The sequence below is a fragment of the Engystomops pustulosus genome, chromosome 4 (assembly GCF_040894005.1).
Source record: "Engystomops pustulosus chromosome 4, aEngPut4.maternal, whole genome shotgun sequence".
Lineage (NCBI taxonomy): Eukaryota > Metazoa > Chordata > Amphibia > Anura > Leptodactylidae > Engystomops > Engystomops pustulosus.
Window position 1 is genome coordinate 36,068,662 of NC_092414.1, and position 21,737 is coordinate 36,090,398.

Sequence of the window (21,737 nt, forward strand, 5' to 3'; positions counted from 1 at the left end):
TCCAGACTTGGGCTTGAACAAGTGAATGCTTATTCAAGCCCTTACACTGCAATACACTTGTACTTCAGTGTACAAAGTAAGTAACTGTGCATTACTTACAGCCGGGTCCTGTCCAGAGGTGGAACTTGGCGTGAAAAGGAGCCGGTAGCCTCGGTGCACATGCCACACCCCTCGAATGCCGCAGGATGGATCAAATCCCCTGATAAGCTCCAACCCATGGGGGACACACTTACACACCACGGTCAGGCTTGATCATGGTGTGCAAGGGGTTAAACACCCAGGATCTGAATTTTTCCGATCCCGGGTGCAAGTGCCGGGTCTGGACTGTGATGTCATAGCCTGACACTGGCACTTGCAGCACCCGATGTCCCAAAATCATCTTCTGACGCGCGAACGTAAAAAGGTGGCACATCCGAAGAAGTACTCTTAATGACCGCGGTAGGATAGGATGGTCATTAAACGGTTAATCTTCGTAGATGAACAAATTACTAAAATTTAAAAAACGAAAAGGAAATTGGCAGCAGGAAGTTAAATCTTTCTGGGGTAATGCAATTACTTTTTAAAATACAATTTTGTGTAATTGACCGGATGGCAGTAGAATCTTAGGGTTATTATTGGTCTGAACATAATTATGCTCTACATTCATAATGTGAGTTATATTTGCTATAATTAAAGTCACAGCTCTGATGCACAAACCCAAGTACAGTTTTTATGCAACTTTAAAGGTATTGAGCTTTGCAGGCGCAAAGTAAAATAATAAAAAGTCACTTCCTATTCCCTGTTGCTGTTGTACCCAGTGTCTGCTGACAACCACACAGGACTAAGAGAGGCCCATTTGCATCAGAAACAAAGATAAGGGATCAATGACTGGTTCCAGCTGTCAAACCATTTCACCAACCATATCAAGAAGCTAAAAACACACACTTGCTGCACAATTGCAAATATGAGTGATTAATAAGAACCCAAATTGTAAAACATACTAAAACATCTTACCTGTGCACCTTGTTCAGTGGAAATATTTTCACCAACAGCAGAATCATTGGTGTCTATCAGATTTTCGATAGGGACGTTCTGCACTGGTTTCAAGTAAGCAATTTCATTCTGCTTTGAGTCCAGAGTCACACACACATCATATGAGAATGGGAAAGGTAAACTTGTATCACTGATCTCAGAAGGACATCCCAGGGTGAATTGAGGATACACATTTCTGCTATATGTTCCAAAAGATGGTGGTATACTAGACTTTCGACACTTGGAAATAGCTGTAATTAATACTGTTATAATAAACAACATGGAAATCAGACCTATAGCTATAACCAGGTAGAAGGTGGCATTAGAAGGATCATCTAATTTACTAGGATGGTTCTTTATCTCTGGTAAGACCTGTTGAAAGTTATCTGCTACAACCATTGTTATTGTGGCTGTAGCTGACAAAGATGGGGATCCATTATCTTTTACCAGAACTACAATATTTTGCCTCAAAGATTCCATGTCAGGAAGATCTCGTCCAATCCTGATTTCTCCAGTGTATTGGCCAATAGAAAATAATGTTGGATCAGGAACTTGCAGTAAGTGATAGGAGAGCCAGGCATTGTGTCCAGAGTCAGCGTCCACTGCAATCACTTTGGTGACTAGATAACCTTTCTCAGCAGAGTGAGGAATAAACTCAAATAATGCCGATCCCTCAGTGTCTGGTGATGGGTAGAGAATCTTAGGAGCGTTATCATTCTTATCAATGATACATATCCTCACTGTGACATTACTGCTTAGAGGAGGAGATCCACTGTCTTTAGCCATCACCTGGAACTGGAATTCCCGCAACTGTTCATAGTCAAAGGATCTCTGGGCATAGAGAACCCCAGTCATTGAATTTATGGAAACATATGATGTCACAGGAATATTATCTATATTCGTGTTCAGAATGGAATAAGTTATCTGAGAATTCTCATTATCATCTGGGTCTGATGCATGGACAGTCTGCAAAGAAGTCCCTACTGGCGTATGCTCAGGGATATAAGTAATGTAAAGGGATTTATCAAACAGTGGGGTATTATCATTTATGTCTAATATGGTTATAAATATAGTTTTCTTAGAAACTATTTGAGGGTTTCCTCCATCCTCAGCGATAATTGTGATATTATATGTAGAATTTTTCTCTCTATCCAAGGGAGTTGCAGTCACAAGTTTGTAGTAATTGTTAGATGTTGGTGTCAATGTAAATGCAGCCGTTTCTGAGATTTGACATGTAACTTCACCATTTTGATTTGAATCTATATCCTTAATGTGGATTAATGCCACAAGTGTCCCAGGTTCAGAATCCTCTGGAATAGGTGTAGCCAGTGAAGCGAGCGTTATCTCAGGTGCATTATCATTGACATCCATTATTTGGATTATTATGGTACATTTGGCTGCAAGGCCTCCACCATCAGCAGCTTCCACGGTCATTTCATAATTTCTTGTGGTTTCGTAATCCAGTTCCCCTTTGGTTTTAATAATACCTGCATCAGGATCCATACTGAATAAATTTTTGGCCTTTTCAGACATATGGCTAAAAGAATATGTAACTTCTGCATTGGATCCTTCATCTTTGTCGGTAGCGTTAAGTTGAAGAACAAGCAAACCAACTTGTGAATCTTCATTTAAATTAATTTTATAAGTGTCCTGACTAAATACTGGATAGTTATCATTGACATCTTGTACTTCAATAGTTATATACGCAGTCCCCGATCTCAGAGGTTTTCCTCCATCAGACGCCGTCAGAATTAATGTATATTTCTGCTGCTTTTCACGGTCCAGACTTTGCTCCAAGATCAACTCTGGATGTTTTCTTCCTTTACTGTCAGTTTTTTCTCTTAAAGAGAAATGTAAATTTGGGCTCAAACTATAACTCTGTAAGGAATTAGTCCCAATATCTGGATCAAGCGCATTTCCCAATATAAAACGTGCACCTGATGAAGCAGACTCACTTATTCCTAATTCAAATATGCTCTTAAAAAATGTTGGTGAATTATCATTTATATCTTGGATTTCGACCTTCACAGGATAAACATTCACAGGGTTTTCAGCCAGAATCTCCAGGTCTATAAAGCAGCTTTGCTCTGCTCCACACAGCTCTTCCCTATCTATCCTGTCACTGACATATAAGTTGCCATTGTCTAAGCTCACATTGAAATAATTCCGGTTGTTATGAGAAACAATCCTCAATCTTCTGATTTCTAACTCATTAGTATTTATTCCCAAATCCTTTACCAAATTCCCAACAATAGCATTTATCTTCATCTCTTCTAGTATTGAATAGTGAAGTGGATTAGAAACAGCCACAGAACATAAGGTAAAACATAGAAATATTACTTGCCATCCCATGTTGTCTGTAGAAGAAAGGTTTTTGCTTTAAAATCCTAGTTCAGTAGAGGAAAAGAGGAGGGGATCAAAATATCACTGTCCTTGGCTAAGATCTTCTGCTTATAAGGATTTTAAGCATCACCAAATTCATATAATATTCAGTGTGTCTGCTATCTTATCCAATACTGACATCATGAGGAAAAATATGTGAACTACAACACTATTCTCACAATTTAAAATATGTTGTATATATATTTTATATACACTATTTTTAGTTAGAAACCATAACTACACAGCTTTGAAATATATCTATCTATCTATATATATATATATATATATATATATATATATATATATATATATATACAGTATGTGTGTGTTATAGAGTTTTTACAATGCTCCATATCATAAATATAAAGCATTTTATTTGTTGTTATTGTGGATTTGCAATGAAAATTTAAGCTGTGTTTTATGTTTTTCTAATGTGCTAGGTTTTTATAAAGTGATATCACAAAGCTACATGCCCTAGAGTTTTAAAGGATGTAATGACAGTACAACATTTTGTGACACATCTCCACCATCAGGTGTTGTCATTCACAGGGTTGGCTAATGCCAGAGAGTCTTGCAATTTTAACATAACGCCCGCCCACCAATGCAAGATGATTCTGTTACGCTAAATTCTTGTCTCTTAACCCTGTCACTCACTCAATCTTTACCAGAAAACTGTGTAACTGGTAACTGTGGAGACCAGATCATCTGGCGTAGCACGCCATCACTCTCCTTCTTGGTCAAATAGCCCTTACACTGCCTGGAGGTGTGTTTGGGGTCATTCTCCTGTTGAAAAATAAATGATAGTCCAACTAAGACGTGGTTGGAACCAAAGATCTCAAACCACAGATTTCCACTGGTCTAATGTCCATTCCTTGTGTTCTTTAGTGCAAACAGGGGCGGACTGGCCATAAGACCCACCGGGAGAAATCCTGGTGGGCCGATTGGTTTAGGGCCGGTCCTGGAGTGGGGGGCCGGTGAAAAAATAAAAACACATGAAACTCACCTCTCCGACGCCCCGACGCTGCGCCCCTGCTTGATCCAGTCCGGCCGCGGTGACAGCTCCGTACGTGCCGGCGTCGCACAGACCATGACGTCAGACGCTTGCCGACGTCATGGTCTGTGCGACGCCGGCCCGTACGGAGCTGTCACCGCGGCCGGACTGGATCAAGCAGGGGCGCAGCGTCGGGGCGTCGGAGAGGTGAGTTTCATGTGTTTTTATTTTTATGTACTGGGTTGGGCAGGCTGTATACCGGGGGCTGCTGTATAAAGGGGTGAGCGACTGGCAGTATACACTGGGGCAGGGGCTGGCAGCTGTATACACCGGGGCAGGGGCTGGCAGCTGTATACACTGGGGCAGGGGCTGTCTGGCTGTATACACCGGGGCAGGGGCTGTCTGGCTGTATACACCGGGGCAGGGGCTGTCTGGCTGTATACACCGGGTCAGGGGCTGTCTGGCTGTATACACCGGGTCAGGGGCTGTCTGGCTGTATACACCGGGGCAGGGGCTGTCTGGCTGTATACACCGGGTCAGGGGCTGTCTGGCTGTATACACCGGGTCAGGGGCTGTCTGGCTGTATACACCGGGTCAGGGGCTGTCTGGCTGTATACACCGGGGCAGGGGCTGGCCGGCTGTATACACCGGGGCAGGGGCTGTCTGGCTGTATACACCGGGGCAGGGGCTGGCCGGCTGTATACACCGGGGCAGGGGCTGGCCGGCTGTATACACCGGGGCAGGGGCTGGCCGGCTGTATACACCGGGGCAGGGGCTGGCCGGCTGTATACACCGGGGCAGGGGCTGGCCGGCTGTATACACCGGGGCAGGGGCTGGCCGGCTGTATACACCGGGGCAGGGGCTGGCCGGCTGTATACACCGGGGCAGGGGCTGGCCGGCTGTATACACCGGGGCAGGGGCTGGCCGGCTGTATACACCGGGGCAGGGGCTGGCCGGCTGTATACACCGGGGCAGGGGCTGGCCGGCTATATATGGCAGGGGGCAGTATTATAGTAGTTATATTCTTGTACATAGGGGGCAGTATTATAGTAGTTATATTCCAGTACATAGGGGGCAGTATTATAGTAGTTATATTCCTGTACATAGGGGGCAGTATTATAGTAGTTATATTCCTGTACATAGGGGGCAGTATTATAGTAGTTATACTCTTGTACATGGGGAGCAGTATTATAGTAGTTATATTCTTGTACATAGGGGGCAGTATTATAGTAGTTATACTCTTGTACATAGGGGGCAGTATTATAGTAGTTATATTCTTGTACATAGGGGGCAGTATTATAGTAGTTATATTCTTGTACATAGGGGGCAGTATTATAGTAGTTATATTCTTGTACATAGGGGGCAGTATTATAGTAGTTATATTCCTGTACATAGGGGGCAGTATTATAGTAGTTATACTCTTGTACATAGGGAGCAGTATTATAGTAGTTATATTCTTGTACATAGGGGGCAGTATTATAGTAGTTATACTCTTGTACATAGGGGGCAGTATTATAGTAGTTATATTCTTGTACATAGGGGGCAGTATTATAGTAGTTATATTCTTGTACATAGGGGGCAGTATTATAGTAGTTATATTCTTGTACATAGGCCGCAGTATTATAGTAGTTATATTCCTGTACATAGGGGCAGTATTATAGTAGTTATATTCCTCTTCATAGGGGGCAGTATTATAGTAGTTATATTCTTGTTCATAGGGGGCAGTATTATAGTAGTTATATTCCTGTACATAGGGGGCAGTATTATAGTAGTTATATTCCTGTACATAGGGGGCAGTACTATGGTAGTTACATTCTTGTTTATCAGAGAAGGTATTGTAGTATGTTTTTAGTGTACATATATGGCAGTATTAAGTTGTGTGCTTTTAAAATAGAAGTGTTATTCCTCTATAAAGGAGGCAGTATGAGTCTCTTTCTCTGTGGTGTACATGTTGATTTAGACCATCTATACAGTTTTTATCGAGTTTAGTAACTCCACCCACATCACAAGGCCAAGCCTACTTGTTTTGACCCCGCCCACAGAATGGGGCCACTTTTACAGTTTTTTCCAGGGCCACTTTAAATTCCCAGTCCGCCCCTGAGTGCAAACAAGTCTCTTCTGCTTGTGGCCTGTCCTTAGCAGTGGTTTTCTAGCAGCTATTTTACCATGAAGGCTGCTGCACACAGTCTCCTCTTACCATTTGTTGTGGAGATGTGTCTACTGCTAGAACTCTGTGCAGCAGTGACCTGATCTCTAATCTGAGCTGCTGTTAACCTGCGATTTCTGAGGCTGGTGACTCGGATGAACTTATGCTCCACAGCATAGGTAACTCTTGGCCTTCCTTTCCTGGGGTGGTCCTCATGTGCACCAGTTTCTTTGTAGCGCTTGATGGTTTTTGCAACTGCACTTTCAAAGTTTTCCAAATTTTTTCGGACTGACTGATCTTCATTTCTTAAAGTAATGACGGCCACTCGTTTTTCTTTACTTAGCTGCTTTTTTTCTAGCCATAATACAAATTCTAACAGTCTGTTCAGTAGGACTATTCAGCTGTGCATCCACCTGACTTCTGCACAACACAACTGATGGCCCCAACCCCATTTAGAAGGCAAGAAATCACACTTATTTAACCTGACAGGGCACATCTGTGATGAGAAAACCTTTTCTGGTGACTACCTCTTGAAGCTCATAAAGAGAATGCCAAGCGTGTGCAAAGCAGTAATCAAAGCAAGAGTTGATTACATTATAAGAGATTTAAAAGACACATTTTCAGTTGTTAACACTTTTTGTCAAACATATTATACCATTTGTTAATTCATAGTTTTGATGCCTTCAGTGTTAATCTACAATTTTTATACTTAAAAAAGTACAAAAAAATCTTTGAATGAGAAAGTGTGTCCACACTTTTGGCCTGTAATGTATGTTTTGTCCCCTCTTTCCCACAAATAAATATAGATACTGGAGAAAGCAAATCTATAAAAGACTATTTTTTAAAATATCAGTGCAGATACAGTGGCCTAGTCAATGTGATACAGCTATAGCTGATATAACAAGCCATTTGCTGTTTAGTTTGTAGTTCTACAATAGAACTTGTTAAACACTTCTACAGTACTTTTGGTGTAGAAAACATTACATAATAGACACTTGATCCATATTTTACCTTTGCCTAATAAAACGATGTACAATAGAAGAACTTTTTATAACAAAAGTGGTGGTCGTTTACGAGACTTTACATATTTTAATTCTTAGGACCAACCAATATTTTACATTTTGTGTTAAAGATAAGTATAAAATTAGAAACTAGCAAAAGTGATTAGTTGCTTAATTCCATAATATAAATGCTTTACCTGAACATTGTTGGTTGTTGATGAATTTCCATTAACTGAATCAGTTCCAGGAGCTGTATCATCAGTGTCTATAAGATTGTCTGTGGGGACGTTCTGCACTGGTTTCAGGTAAGCAATTTCATTCTGCTTGGAGTCCAGAGTCACACACACATCATATGAGAATGGGAAAGGTAAACTTGTATCACTGATCTCAGAGGGACATCCCAGGGTGAACTGAGGATACACGTTTCTATTAAATGCATCAAAGGATCTTGTGCTATTAGTTTTTCTGCATTTATATATGACTGTTATCAGCACTGTCATAATAAATACCAGGGAGATGAAGGCAATAGCTATTACAAGGTAGAATGTTGTATTAGATGTAACAGGTGAGTTATTGGGTTGGCGTTTTATCTCTGGTATAATTTGTTGAAAATTATCTGCTACAACCAAATTCAAAGTAACTGTAGATGACAGACATGGGACCCCATTATCCTTCACCAGAACAACAAGCATTTGTCTCAAAGATTCCATGTCCGGAAGATCACGCCCAATCCTGATTTCCCCAGTATATTGGCCAATGGTGAATAATGTTGGATCAGCAACTTGTAGTAAGTGATAGGAGAGCCAGGCATTGTGTCCAGAGTCAGCATCCACTGCAATCACTTTAGTGACTAGATAACCTTTCTCAGCAGAGTGAGGAATAAACTCAAATAATGCTGATTCCTCAGTGTCTGGTGATGGGTAGAGAATCTTAGGAGCGTTATCATTCTTATCAATTATACATATCCTGACTGTGACATTACTGCTTAGAGGAGGAGATCCACTGTCTTTAGCCATCACCTGGAACTGGAATTCCCGCAACTGTTCATAGTCAAAGGATCTCTGGGCATAGAGAATCCCAGTCATGGAGTTTATGGAAACATATGATGTGACCGGAATGTCATCAATATTTTTATTTATGATAGAATATGTGATCCTAGCATTCTCATTCTCATCCAGGTCAGATGCTTGGATACTTTGTATTGATGTTCCTGCTGGGGTGTTTTCTGGAAGGTAGGAAATAAAAAGGGGTTTTCCAAAAACTGGAGGATTGTCATTGACATCTAAGACGGTGATATGAAGCATTTTCTCAGTAATCATTGGAGGAGAACCTTCATCTTCTGCTATTACTGTGATGTTATATACTGAGGTTTCTTCTCTATCAAGTGGACCTGCAGTCACAAGCTTGTAATAATTATTGGATGATGGAACTAATTTCAGGGCCTTTATATGTGTTGTATAACAGTTCACTTCTCCATATTTCCCAGAATCCAAATCTTTCACATGAATTAAAGCCACAAGGGTCCCTGGTGCAGAATCCTCAGGAATTGGTGTTGACAGTGATGCGATTGTTATCTCAGGCGCATTGTCATTCACATCAGCAATTTGTATTAAGACAGAAGTTTGTGCAACTAGGCCTCCACCATCAACAGCTTCCACAGTCATCTCATAAGTCTGTGTTGTTTCATAGTCCAATTTATCTTTTGTACGGATGACCCCAGTCTGGGAATCCATAGTAAAAACTTTCTGAGCATTTTCAGGTATGTGACTAAATAAATATGAGATCTCTGCATTGGATCCTTCATCTTTATCACTAGCGTTTAGATGAATAACTTCATGGCCAACACGTAAGTTTTCATCTATTCTTACTTCATAATGATTATTACTGAACACTGGATAATTGTCATTAGCATCCTGAACCAAAATCTGGACTACTGCAGTTCCAGATCTTAATGGTTTTCCTCCATCAAAAGCAGTCAAAGTCAATTCATATTTTTGTTGTTTCTCACGATCTACTGCCTGCACTAATGTAAGTTCAAGATATCCCCTTTCTGGTTTAAATTTTTCTACCAATGAAAAATATGGATTGGGACTTAAATTATAGCTTTGTAGAGAGTTAGATCCTAAATCCGGATCTCGTGCATTACCAAGAACAAAATGTGCTCCAGGCAATGTAGATTCACTTATTCTGACTGCAAAACTTTCCTTAGAAAAACTTGGGGAGTTATCATTTATATCTTGTATTTCGATTTGTAAAGGTAAAACAACTATGGGATTTTCTGCCAATATTTCAAGATTCAGAAAGCAGCTCAGCTCTGACCCACAGATCTCCTCCCTGTCTACCCGATCACTGACATATAAATTCCCATTTTCTGGGCTAATGTTGAAATAATTTCTGTTGTGATGAGAAACAAGTCTTAGTTTTCTCATTTTCAGGTTGCTGCTGTTTAATTTTAAATCATCTGCCACATTCCCTATTACAGAATTGAGCTTCATCTCCTCTAGAATAGAATAGTGGAATTGAGTAGCAGTAGCCAGAATAAGCCCAAAGTAGAGAAATAGTACTTGCCATGCCATGTCCAGTATGTAGGAAAAGTCTCAATCCTTGGAGCTGTTCTTTTAGTATCCAAAAAAAGCTTGGGAATGAATTTTAATCCAAATCAAATCGGATGATATCCAGGAAAGAGTCCTAGCTTCTTGCTTAAATCTGCAATGTATGTGAATAAGGAACAGGACCAATAGCTCCACATGCTGTTCAGATTGCGTGTCTGAAAAGTTAGGCAGCAGCACCATCATGAGGATTTGTTTAGGTACTACAAAAAAAACTCTATAAAATATTTAGCAAAATTATACTAAACAATATATTGAATAACCATTTCATGTTTGCAGTTAACAATGCAAAAATGTTTATAATTTCATGTATTAGTCTTATTTATATATTGATCTTAATATTCATTATTGCTAATTGAAAAACATATATATATACACATGGAAACGTAATATAAAATATGTGAAACTTTTCATTAACCACAACAAAATCTAAATTATTTTATGCCTGTATTATATGGAATGATCTTGCTTACAATTGCTTATATATAGGCTATATAACTTGATTATACAGTAATTAATTGCAAAAATCAAAAAATTAATTATTAGAAGATTTGTTTTTTTGTTTACAAAATTTACTTTTATAATAGTTAACAAAATGTGATACTGTATTTTATACTGAAAAGTTTTAAACTTTCCAAAACAATAAAATAAATATATAATTATTTTTTAATTGCAATTTTTTTAAATTGTAGTAGTTGTTAAGCGTTATGTTATATAAATTTAGTTTAGCTAAAATACTCTTCCACAACAGTACTGTCATAACATCACATCTTTGATTTAACTTTTGTTGTGTATTTTAATTATTATAGCTATCCCTTGATATTGAAACTACTTGTATTAAATATATAAAATATTAAAATCCTGAGCTATTAAAATATAGTATTTCCAAACATTTCTTTAATTATATTTTAACTTTTTGCATTGATTTAATTTTTTTAACTGCAAATTCTTTTGTAGGTCAAGTTGTGCTGTTGTCTGTGTTCAATAGTGATGCTTTTTAACTTTAATGACATTTTATTACTTTTTTATGGGTTGTAAGTAAAAAAAAACACACACTGGCGTTTCATTTTTAAGATTTAATTTCACTAACGCAATAAATAAAAAATTTAATTTTCCATTGTGTCTAAAGGGATAACATTTAAATAATTTTTTTTTGGCTTGTTTGAAACAATAACTTCTTTTTGCATTGCCATCCACATAGCAGTTTTTCCATCAATTGAGTATGCCAAAGGCTTGTCTTTTTATGTTATTTCCTCTGATATTCTGGGGTGTCTGCAACTTTCAATCACTTTATATTTAATTTTTTTGCAGTTTGCAGACACTGTGATCAGAAAATAAAAATGTTTCCATTGTTTTTCGCGCTTGTTTTTAAAAAAAGATATGTGATTAAAGGGATAAATAATGGGTTAGATTTATAGTCTGTTACAAATCCAATGCTATCAAATCATTTTCTTAACATAATCTAAAAAGTAAAGACAAATAATTTAGGGAGGGGGACGGGTGAACATTTATATCTCTTTAAATATTCTTAAACATTTTGTCCCAGGAGAGGACTAGAATGAGCAATACCCGACTGCATATGTAATGCACTGTTTATCATATACTGCAATATAATATGTTTGTCAGCATAAACCCTCTCACAGGGCCGAATCATTGGGCCTCTATCTGAAAAGCACCAGGCCAGCCAAAACAAATCCCTTTACCCCTTGTTGATACTTCTGGCTGGTTCAGCTGGTTTTACACAGAACACAGATTTTGTGGTCCCATACAATTTTGTAGCCACCACTTTTAGCCATGTAATGACCTTGAAATTTTGCATGGTCTTTGTGTAATCGTCTTTGTGTAAACTGCGCCTGCTAGCAGCTAGCATAGTTTTGGCCACCAGCTGGTGATGTGTCCGATAGCAAAAGAGGGGAAAGCATCTATCATACAGCAACGTACAGCCTGTGTATGATCAATCTCCCCCATTGTATCCATTTGTGTGCTTTATAAAAATGTGTTCTAATTAGATGTTGTCTTATACCAATGTTATCAAACATAAGGCTGTGTCTTATCCGGCCCCTATCCCTGCTCCTATGCGGCACCAATCGTATTACATCAACATATCACGTCTGACGGAGTCAGAGCCATATACAGTCACTGCACAGAGAAGAAGTTAAGCAGACTGCTGCTGCTTTGGGTACATACATCATGGGCAGGGGATTCTACAAAAAGAGGACCAGTATATGTAAATGGGCTAGAGAATAGAGGATATTATAATGGCCCAATTCGGTGTCTGTGACTATACTGTGAGGGCACTATGACTATTAGCTACTGTGTGGGAACATTGGGGCAGATTTACTAAGGCCTTTGCGCCAGTTTTCTGTCAGACTTTGCACATTCTTTCTAGTGCAAACAACTTGCACAGGTATTTAAGAAGCGTCTCAGACCCTTTTGTGTCGCACACAATCATTTTGTGGCGCAGCTGCACTAGGTATCATGTGAAACAAATTGGGGGCATTCCAGAGCTCAGCATGACCGTAAACCAGATTGCAAAAGTATGTTACATGCCCTATGTTAAAGGTGCACCACAAAAAAGTTGGTAAATTCTACCGGGCCAGTGCAGGGAAGCAACGGATTCATGATTTCTGGCGCACATTGTTAACCCCTTAGTGCTCTGTGCCGTAGCTGTACTGTGCTGAGTCCTGCGAATAGCGCTCAGCGGAGTACAGCTACTGTGCAGAGACAATGCTGGTTCAGCTCTGCACAGGAGCCGGCTAACACCCACGGTCGGAGTGGGCTCAGATCGCGGGTGTTCAACCTGTTAAATGCCGTGGTCAGGGCGACCGCGGCATTTAACATGCCTTCCGAAGGTCATTCCCCCATGATCAGCACCCCTCGCCATTTTTGGGGGTGCCGATCGTTGCTATGAAGAGATGCCTGAAAGCGGTGCCTTTAAGATGGCGTCTGTGATGTCATCTTAAAGGTACAGTGTCATCCTATGCATGTGCATAGGCTGACACTGCTAATACCCTGCAATACATAAGTATTGCAGGGTATTATCATGAACAAGCAATCAGATGATTGCTTGTTCAAGTCCCATGGTGGATCAAGTAAAAAAGTGAAAAAAAATTGTTTTTCAATAAAAAATAAGTTTATAAATCACTAAAACCGTGTTCAAAAGTTATCACCATATAAAGCGACAAAAGTCAGAATACAAAAAATGGCACTGAGCGTTAAGCTACAAAATGGCTGTGTGCTTAAGTCGTTAATAAATCTGGCACACACCTCATTACACAAAGGCTTTTAGTGCAGTTTTAACCTCTATCAGTAAATGTTCCCCTATTGTGACTATTTCATATTATCATAAATAGGGTTTGAAAAATATGTCAGTCCATCAAGTCCTGGCATCTCTGGGTATTAAACAATATGTTTAGCGTCACATGGTGTGACACCCAGTCTTATACCATGCCTGATGAAGAGCACACGGGTAGGAAGAAAAAGGGGGACAAATTTATATTAAGATATCCCTTAAATGTTGTAAACCACAGCCCATGAGTTTATAGCATTTTTTTTTGTTTGTTTGCGTTTTTGAAGCTCCTATTTATTTATTACAGAAGGTGCAAGCAGGCCTTGTGATAGAACAGAGAATAAATGACGGATAAAAAAAAAGTTATATTAAGCAGTTCTTTGTCTTCCATTAGAATCCTGAATGATAATTATGCCAACTTTAAAATAACCAAACATAAGCCTGAACACATTTAACATAGCAAAAAAATCCCTTATGATAAATAAGCACAAAAAGAAGAAGAAAGGAGCCATCACTGTGATAAATGACCCCATTGTATCAAATATTTTTCTAAATAATATAAAGGAAGCATACTATAGACATTTCCAAAGTGATCAAGAAAAAAATGTTTCCTTACCTCGGCAACTTCTTCAGTGGAAATATTTTCACTAACAGAAATATCAGTGTCTATAAGATTTTCTGTGGGGACATTCTGCACTGGTTTCAGATAAGCAATTTCATTCTGCTTGGGGTCCAGAGTCACACACACATCATATGAGAATGGGAAAGGTAAACTTGTATCACTGATCTCAGAGGGACATCCCAGGGTGAACTGAGGATACACATTTCTGCTATATGTTCCAAAAGATGGTGGTATACTAGACTTACGGCACTTAAAGATAACGGAAATTAATACGGTTATAATAAACAACATGGAAATCAGACCTATAGCTATAACCAGATAGAAGGTGGCATTAGAGGAAACGTCTAATTTGCTGGGATGGCGCTTTATCTCTGGTAAAATCTGTTGAAAATTATCTGCCATGACCATAGTTATCATGACTGTAGATGATAGAGATGGGGATCCATTATCTTTTACCAGAACTACAATATTTTGCCTCAAAGATTCCATGTCTGGAAGATCTTGTCCAATCCTGATTTCTCCAGTATATTGGCCAATGGTAAATAATGTTGGATCAGGAACTTGCAGTAAGTGATAGGAGAGCCAGGCATTGTGTCCAGAGTCAGCGTCCACTGCAATCACTTTGGTGACTAGATAACCTTTCTCAGCAGAGTGAGGAATAAACTCAAATAATGCCGATCCCTCAGTGTCTGGTGATGGGTAGAGAATCTTAGGAGCGTTATCATTCTTATCAATGATACATATCCTCACTGTGACATTACTGCTTAGAGGAGGAGATCCACTGTCTTTAGCCATCACCTGGAACTGGAATTCCCGCAACTGTTCATAGTCAAAGGATCTCTGGGCATAGAGAACCCCAGTCATTGAGTTCATGGAAACATATGATGTGACTGGAATATTATCTATATTTGTATTGAGAATGGAGTAAGTTATTTGAGAATTCTCATTATTATCCAGGTCTGATGCATGGACAGTGTGAAATGAACTGCCTGCTGGCATATGCTCTGGTATATAAGCAACATAAATGGATTTGTCAAAAAGTGGAGAATTATCATTTATGTCATTTATGGTTATACATATAGTTTTCTTGGTAACTATTTGAGGGTTGCCTCCGTCCTCAGCCATAATTGTGATATTATAAGTTGGATTCTTCTCTCTATCCAAGGGAGTTGCAGTCACAAGTTTGTAGTAATTGTTAGATGTTGGTGTCAATGTAAACGCAACTGATTCTGAGATTTGACATGTAACTTCACCATTTTGCCCAGAATCTAAATCCTTAATATGGATTAATGCCACAAGTGTCCCGGGTGCAGAATCCTCTGGAATAGGTGTAGCCAGTGAAGCGAGTGTTATCTCAGGTGCATTATCATTGACATCCATTATTTGGATTTTTAAAGTACATTTGGCTGCAAGGCCTCCACCATCAGCAGCTTCCACGGTCATTTCATAATTTCTTGTGGTTTCATAATCCAGTACCCCTTTGGTTTTTATAATACCTGTATCAGGATCCATACTGAATACATTACTGGCCTTTTCAGACATATGGCTAAAAGAATATGTAACTTCTGCATTGGATCCTTCATCTTTGTCGGTAGCGTTAAGTTGAAGAACAAGCGTACCAACTGGGGAATCTTCTTTCAAAGTGATTTTGTAAGTGTCCTGACTAAATACTGGATAGTTATCATTAGCATCTTGTACTTCGATAGTTATATACGCAGTCCCCGATCTCAGAGGTTTTCCTCCATCAGACGCCGTCAGAATTAATGTATATTTCTGTTGCTTTTCACGGTCTAGATTGTGCTCCAAGATCAACTCTGGATGTTTTGCTCCTTCACTATAATTTTTTTCTCGCAGAGAAAAATTTAAATTTGGGCTCAAAATATAACTCTGTAAGGAATTAGTCCCAATATCAGGATCATGTGCATTTCCAAGGATAAAACGTGCACCTGATGAAGCAGACTCACTTATTCCTAACTCAAATATGTTCTTAAAAAATGTTGGTGAATTATCATTGATATCTTGGATTTCGACCTTCACAGGATAAACATTCACAGGGTTTTCAGCCAGAATCTCCAGGTCTATAAAGCAGCTTTGCTCTGCTCCACACAGCTCTTCCCTATCTATCCTGTCACTGACATATAAGTTGCCATTGTCTAAGCTCACATTGAAATAATTCCTGTTGTTATGAGAAACAATCCTCAATCTTCTGATTTCTAACTCATTAGTATTTATTCCCAAATCCTTTACCAAATTCCCAACAATAGCATTTATCTTCATCTCTTCTAGTATTGAATAGTGAAGTGGATTACAAACAGCCACAGAACATAAGGTAAAACATAGAAATATTACTTGCCATCCCATGTTGTCTGTAGAAGAAAATTCTATTCTTCAAAATCCAAGGAGAAATGTATTGCATGAACCTAATCAAAGGAAGTAAATCATCCAAACAGAAAGAGGAGCTGATGTAGAGATGTTCCTATCCTTCAACAATATCTTCAGTGTATGAGGATTGTAACTATCACTAGATTCACACACAGAATATTCAGCTTGTTCACCATCTTATCCAACGCTGCCATCATGAGGTAAAATATAGGAATTGCAACACTATTCCCCCAATACTAAATTTACAAAAAGTTTTGAATGATAAAACCTATTACATAACCTGCTTAACAAATATATTTTTTATTTTATAAACATATATATCTTAATTGTATGTATATTTATGTATATATTGTATCTTTATATATGTGTATATATATGTGTATATATATATGTATGTATGTATATATATATACACATACCTACAGTATATATAGTACAGCCAAATAGGAATTTAATAAATGTGATATTGTATGCTGTAAGATGTTAGTTTTGTCCTCTTCTTTGGTATTATACTGTGATGCCATAAGGTTTACAGTAATTTAGTAACTGGTATTCTTTAAATATTAATATAACTATACTATTTTAATATTATCTATGTTTTGCCTTTAGTAGCTTTTTGATGAATCTTTTAAAAGCAATGTTTTAATAAATGTAATTCATGTAACACAGAACTTGTAATTTGTAACAAATTATCCAGTTGATTTCTTGTAAAATGCTTTATGTACAGTAAAAAATGGCTAACAGGTTCTTTCTACCTTGTATTATAAACAAGACTTATAAAATCATAGTACACATTGTGACTCACTCCTCCCCTTCCTCATGCAGTGAGCTTCTTTGTGATCTGATTACTCAGTGAGCTTCTGTCCATCCTCCTACTAAAATATCAGAGGAAGAAGCAGATATGGAGGGGGAAGATGGTTTTCTTCAATTATCAAAATCAAATAACCTATTCTTAAATATATGTTTTATGTTTAATGTACAAGGATTATTTTTAATTATGTTTCAAAAATGTTTCCTACATGATAAAAAAATTTTAATATATTCTTGCACTTGTACAAGAAAATTGTTTGTGGGCACAGGACCTAAAACTGACACTTGGAGTTTTCTTTACAGAGACAAACTACTTTATATCATGAACATGATCTCACGGGGGTCACAGGTGCTCCGGCGACCCATATCGCAAGACGCGGGCTCACCCGTGCCCCTCCATGTTCGCAAGCCCTCACGCTGCTCACTTCTCATCGCTCCTGATTCCCGTCAATGGTCCATGTGCTCGTGTCCTCATCTCCTAGGGCGTAACGCTGGCCATTTCCCAGAAGGCTAGTTAAATCTGCCTCTCCCATAACACCCTGCCGGATCTTTGAGTCTATGCCATAGAGCAAGCTCTCCCTGAGTATTCCTGCGTTCCTGGTTGTTCCTGTTCCTACTTTCCTGTGTGTTACTGCTCCTGAGTTCCTGTGCTCCTGTGCTCCTGTTCTCCTGTGTGTTCCTGGTCTCTAGTTCCCGTGTCCCTCCATTCCTGCTCCCGTGCTCCTGTGTGTTCTTGCATTCTTGTTCCCCTGCTCCTCTATGTTCTAGTCCGTTCCTATGTTCCCGTTGATGACCCCGAATTGGACTTGACTTTGCATCTCTGCCACCTGCCCTGAACCTTACCACAAGACTGTTTCCTGCAAAGGTACCTTGACCTTGGCTGCCACCGTGGGCTAATCGCACCTGTGGAACGACCTGGTGGTATCCTGCCGCAGCAAGAATATCCCGCTTTGCGGCGGGCTCTGGTGAATACCAGGCACCACAAAGATTCCAGTCCTAGGTGTCAGCTAGCACCACCTCCCTCGGTGATCCATAGGATCCACAGATTCCGTGCCCCGACACATGACAGGCAGCATTACAATAGAAAATCAAACCAACCATCATACAACACTAATGACAACTGGTCATTTTAGAAAACTCTCCACAGACATCAAAGCAAAGATTGGAAAAAGTTGTCCATAATCACATACACTCTCTTTAATGTGTTACTTACACATTTGCTAAAATTATAACTTCATATCATTTAAATGTTTTTTTTTGTGCTAAATGTCATTAATAATTTGGCATTTATAGTTTTTAGACATTAAACAAAAGATAAGTTAATCATCTTACCTTATTCTTAGAAGGAATTTAAAATTAATTACTTCATACCTGAACATTGCTGCTTGTTGAATCAGTTCCAGGTGCTCTATCCTCAGTGTCGATAAGATTGTCTGTGGGGACGTTCTGCACTGGTTTCAGATAAGCAATTTCATTCTGCTTGGAGTCCAGAGTCACACACACATCATATGAGAATGGGAAAGGTAAACTTGTATCACTGATCTCAGAGGGACATCCCAGGGTGAACTGAGGATACACGTTTCTACTAAATGCATCAAAGGATGTTGGACTATATGATTTTCTGCACTTATAAATGACTGTGATCAACACAGTAACAATAAATAATAGAGAGATAAGAGCAATAGCTATTATAAGGTAGAATGTAGCATTAGATGTAACAGGTGAGTTATGGGGTTGGCGTTTTATCTCTGGTACAACTTGTTGAAAATTATCTGCCACGACCACGTTCAAAGTAACTGTAGATGAGAGAGACGGGACCCCATTATCCCTCACCAGAACCACAAGTTTTTGTCTCAAAGATTCAGTGTCTGGAAGATCTCGTCCAATCCTGATTTCCCCAGTATATTGGCCAATGGTGAATAATGTTGGATCAGGAACGTGTAGTAAGTGATAGGAGAGCCAGGCATTGTGTCCAGAGTCAGCGTCCACTGCAATCACTTTGGTGACTAGATAACCTTTCTCAGCAGAGTGAGGAATAAACTCAAATAATGCTGATCCCTCAGTGTCTGGTGATGGGTAGAGAATCTTAGGAGCGTTATCATTCTTATCAATGATACATATCCTCACTGTGACATTACTGCTTAGAGGAGGAGATCCACTGTCTTTAGCCATCACCTGGAACTGGAATTCCCGCAACTGTTCATAGTCAAAGGATCTATGGGCATAGAGAATCCCAGTCATTGAGTTTATGGAAACATATGATGTGACCGGAATGTCATCAATATTCTTATTTATAATAGAATATGTGATCCTAGCATTCTCATTCTCATCCAGGTCAGATGCTTGGATACTCTGGATTGATATTCCTGCTGGGGTTTGCTCTGGAATGTAGGAAATATAAAGGGTTTTTCCAAAAACTGGTGAATTGTCATTGACATCTGAGACAGTGATATGAAGAGTTTTCTCAGTTATCATTGGAGGAGAACCTTCATCTTCTGCTATTACGGTGATGTTATATGCTGAGGTTTCTTCTCTATTAAGTGGACCTGCAGTCACAAGCTTGTAATAATTACTGGAGGATGAAACTAACTTCAGTGCTTTTATATCTCTTATGTAACAATTCACGTCTCCATATTTCCCAGAATCCAAATCCTTCACATGAAGTAAAGCCACAAGAGTCCCCGGTGCAGAGTCCTCAGGAATTGGTGTAGACAGTGATGCGATAGTTATTTCAGGAGAATTGTCATTCATATCCATAATCTGTATTGATACAGAACACTTTGCAACTAGGCCTCCACCATCAGTGGCTTCTACAGTCATCTCATAACTCTGTGTTGTTTCAAAATCTAGTTTTCCTTTAGTTTTAATAATTCCATTCTTTGAGTCAATGGTGAACACCTGCTGAGCATTTTCTGAAATATGACTGAATGAATAGGAGATTTCTGCATATGATCCTTCATCTTTATCACTGGCATTTAGATGTAAAACTTTATAACCAGTTGGTAGGTTTTCTTCTAAATTGACCTCATACATTTTTTGACCAAACACTGGATAATTATCATTTACATCCTGGACAATAATCTTTACACTGGCAGTTCCAGATCTCATTGGTTTGCCACCATCATAAGCAGTTAAAATGAATTCATATTTTTCTTGCTTTTCTCGATCTAGAGGTTGCACCAATATTAGTTCTGGATATTCCTTCTGTGAGTCAGATTTTTCCTTCAATGCAAAATGAGAGTTGGGACTTATCTCATAACTCTGCAAGGAATTGGTGCCTAAATCTGGATCTCTTGCATTCTCAAGAGCAAATTGTGCTCCAGGCAAAGCAGATTCACTTATTCCAATATTAAAAACATCTTTATAAAAACTTGGTGTATTATCATTTATATCTTGGATTTCAACTTTAGTAGAATAAACATTTACTGGATTTTCAGCCAATATCTCAAGATTCAGGAAGCACCTCTTCTCAGACCCACAGATCTCCTCTCTGTCTATCCTGTCACTGACATATAAATTACCATTATCTGTGCTGATATTGAAATAATTTCTGTTGTGAGGAGATACAATTCTTAGTTTTCTCATTTTGAGGTTGCTGCTATTCAATCCTAAGTCTTCTGCAACATTTCCAACAACAGAATTGAGCTTCAGCTCCTCTAGAATTGAGTAGTAGAACTGATTGGAAGCAGCTATGGCTATGAAACCAAAGTAGCAAAATATTACTTGCCATGCCATGTCCAAGATGTCAGAAGAGTGGAATCCTTGCAGCTGTTCCCTTTATATCCAACCAAAGATAAGAATTGAATGTTAATATCCAAAGCTTAATTCATGGGACAAATATAGATATACCCCTTGCTTCTTGTTCAGATCTGAATTTTTATGTTTTACACAACAATCACTAGCTCCACACAGTGTTCAGACTGTTTCTCTGTAATGTTATTCAACACTGCCATCATGTGGATAAAAGTAAGCACTGCAATGTTTGTTTTACTTCACTATCATTTGTTGTTTTTTTTAATAAAATTAATTTTAAAATGTATTTTTATTTAAATTCCATTTTATGTTAAAAAATGTCATTTTCAAATTTTAAAAAAATACTACTAATAATATCATAAATATTTTTTGTTTTTGCTAACATCCTTTACTTTTTTACAGATGCCTATATATCCTAAATAATCCAGTTATTACCACAACAAGTACAATTGAGAGTTATTGGAAACAAAATATTAAGCCTTTCCACTAGAAGATCATACATATCAAGTTGTATATTTAAAGTGTGGCTTTTTAAAATTTTAATTATAGTTTTTATAATTTACTTTTTTTTAAATTTACTTTTGTACCTTATCTTTTTAACATTTTATATAAATATTTAGTTAACATTCTACAAATTTTTGCATCCAGGTTTGCCATAAAATAATATAATACGTGTCGGTGATAGTAACGGCACACATTTTATAGCATACAAATATATTTGCTTAATATTATTTTCAAAGA

The 21,737-nt window shown here is 38.4% G+C and overlaps 1 protein-coding gene and 1 long non-coding RNA gene across 5 annotated transcripts in view; one reads left to right on the forward strand and one right to left on the reverse strand.

Annotated features, from left to right (window-relative positions):
- The window catches only part of LOC140126346 (protocadherin gamma-C5-like), a 431,655-nt gene extending 421,428 nt beyond the window's left edge, over nucleotides 1–10,227 (reverse strand). The window contains exon 1 of one of the 2 annotated variants that reach the window (XM_072145710.1): nucleotides 7,729–10,227. In XM_072145710.1, the coding sequence (XP_072001811.1) occupies nucleotides 7,729–10,107 (2,379 nt within the window). In that variant the 5' untranslated portion in view covers nucleotides 10,108–10,227. Of the gene's footprint in view, nucleotides 1–993; nucleotides 3,434–7,728 lie in introns of those variants that run through there. The other variant, XM_072145712.1, reaches the window with a different exon arrangement.
- LOC140126349 (uncharacterized) overlaps nucleotides 1–21,523 on the forward strand; it is a 55,625-nt gene extending 34,102 nt beyond the window's left edge. Inside the window, exons 4-6 of one of the 3 annotated variants that reach the window (XR_011854811.1) lie at nucleotides 7,773–7,836; nucleotides 16,338–16,380; nucleotides 21,399–21,523. This is a non-coding gene — a long non-coding RNA (uncharacterized lncRNA). Of the gene's footprint in view, nucleotides 1–7,772; nucleotides 7,837–9,017; nucleotides 10,350–16,337; nucleotides 16,628–21,398 lie in introns of those variants that run through there. The other 2 variants (XR_011854809.1, XR_011854812.1) reach the window with 2 other exon arrangements.
- The last annotated feature ends 214 nt before the right edge of the window (nucleotides 21,524–21,737 follow it).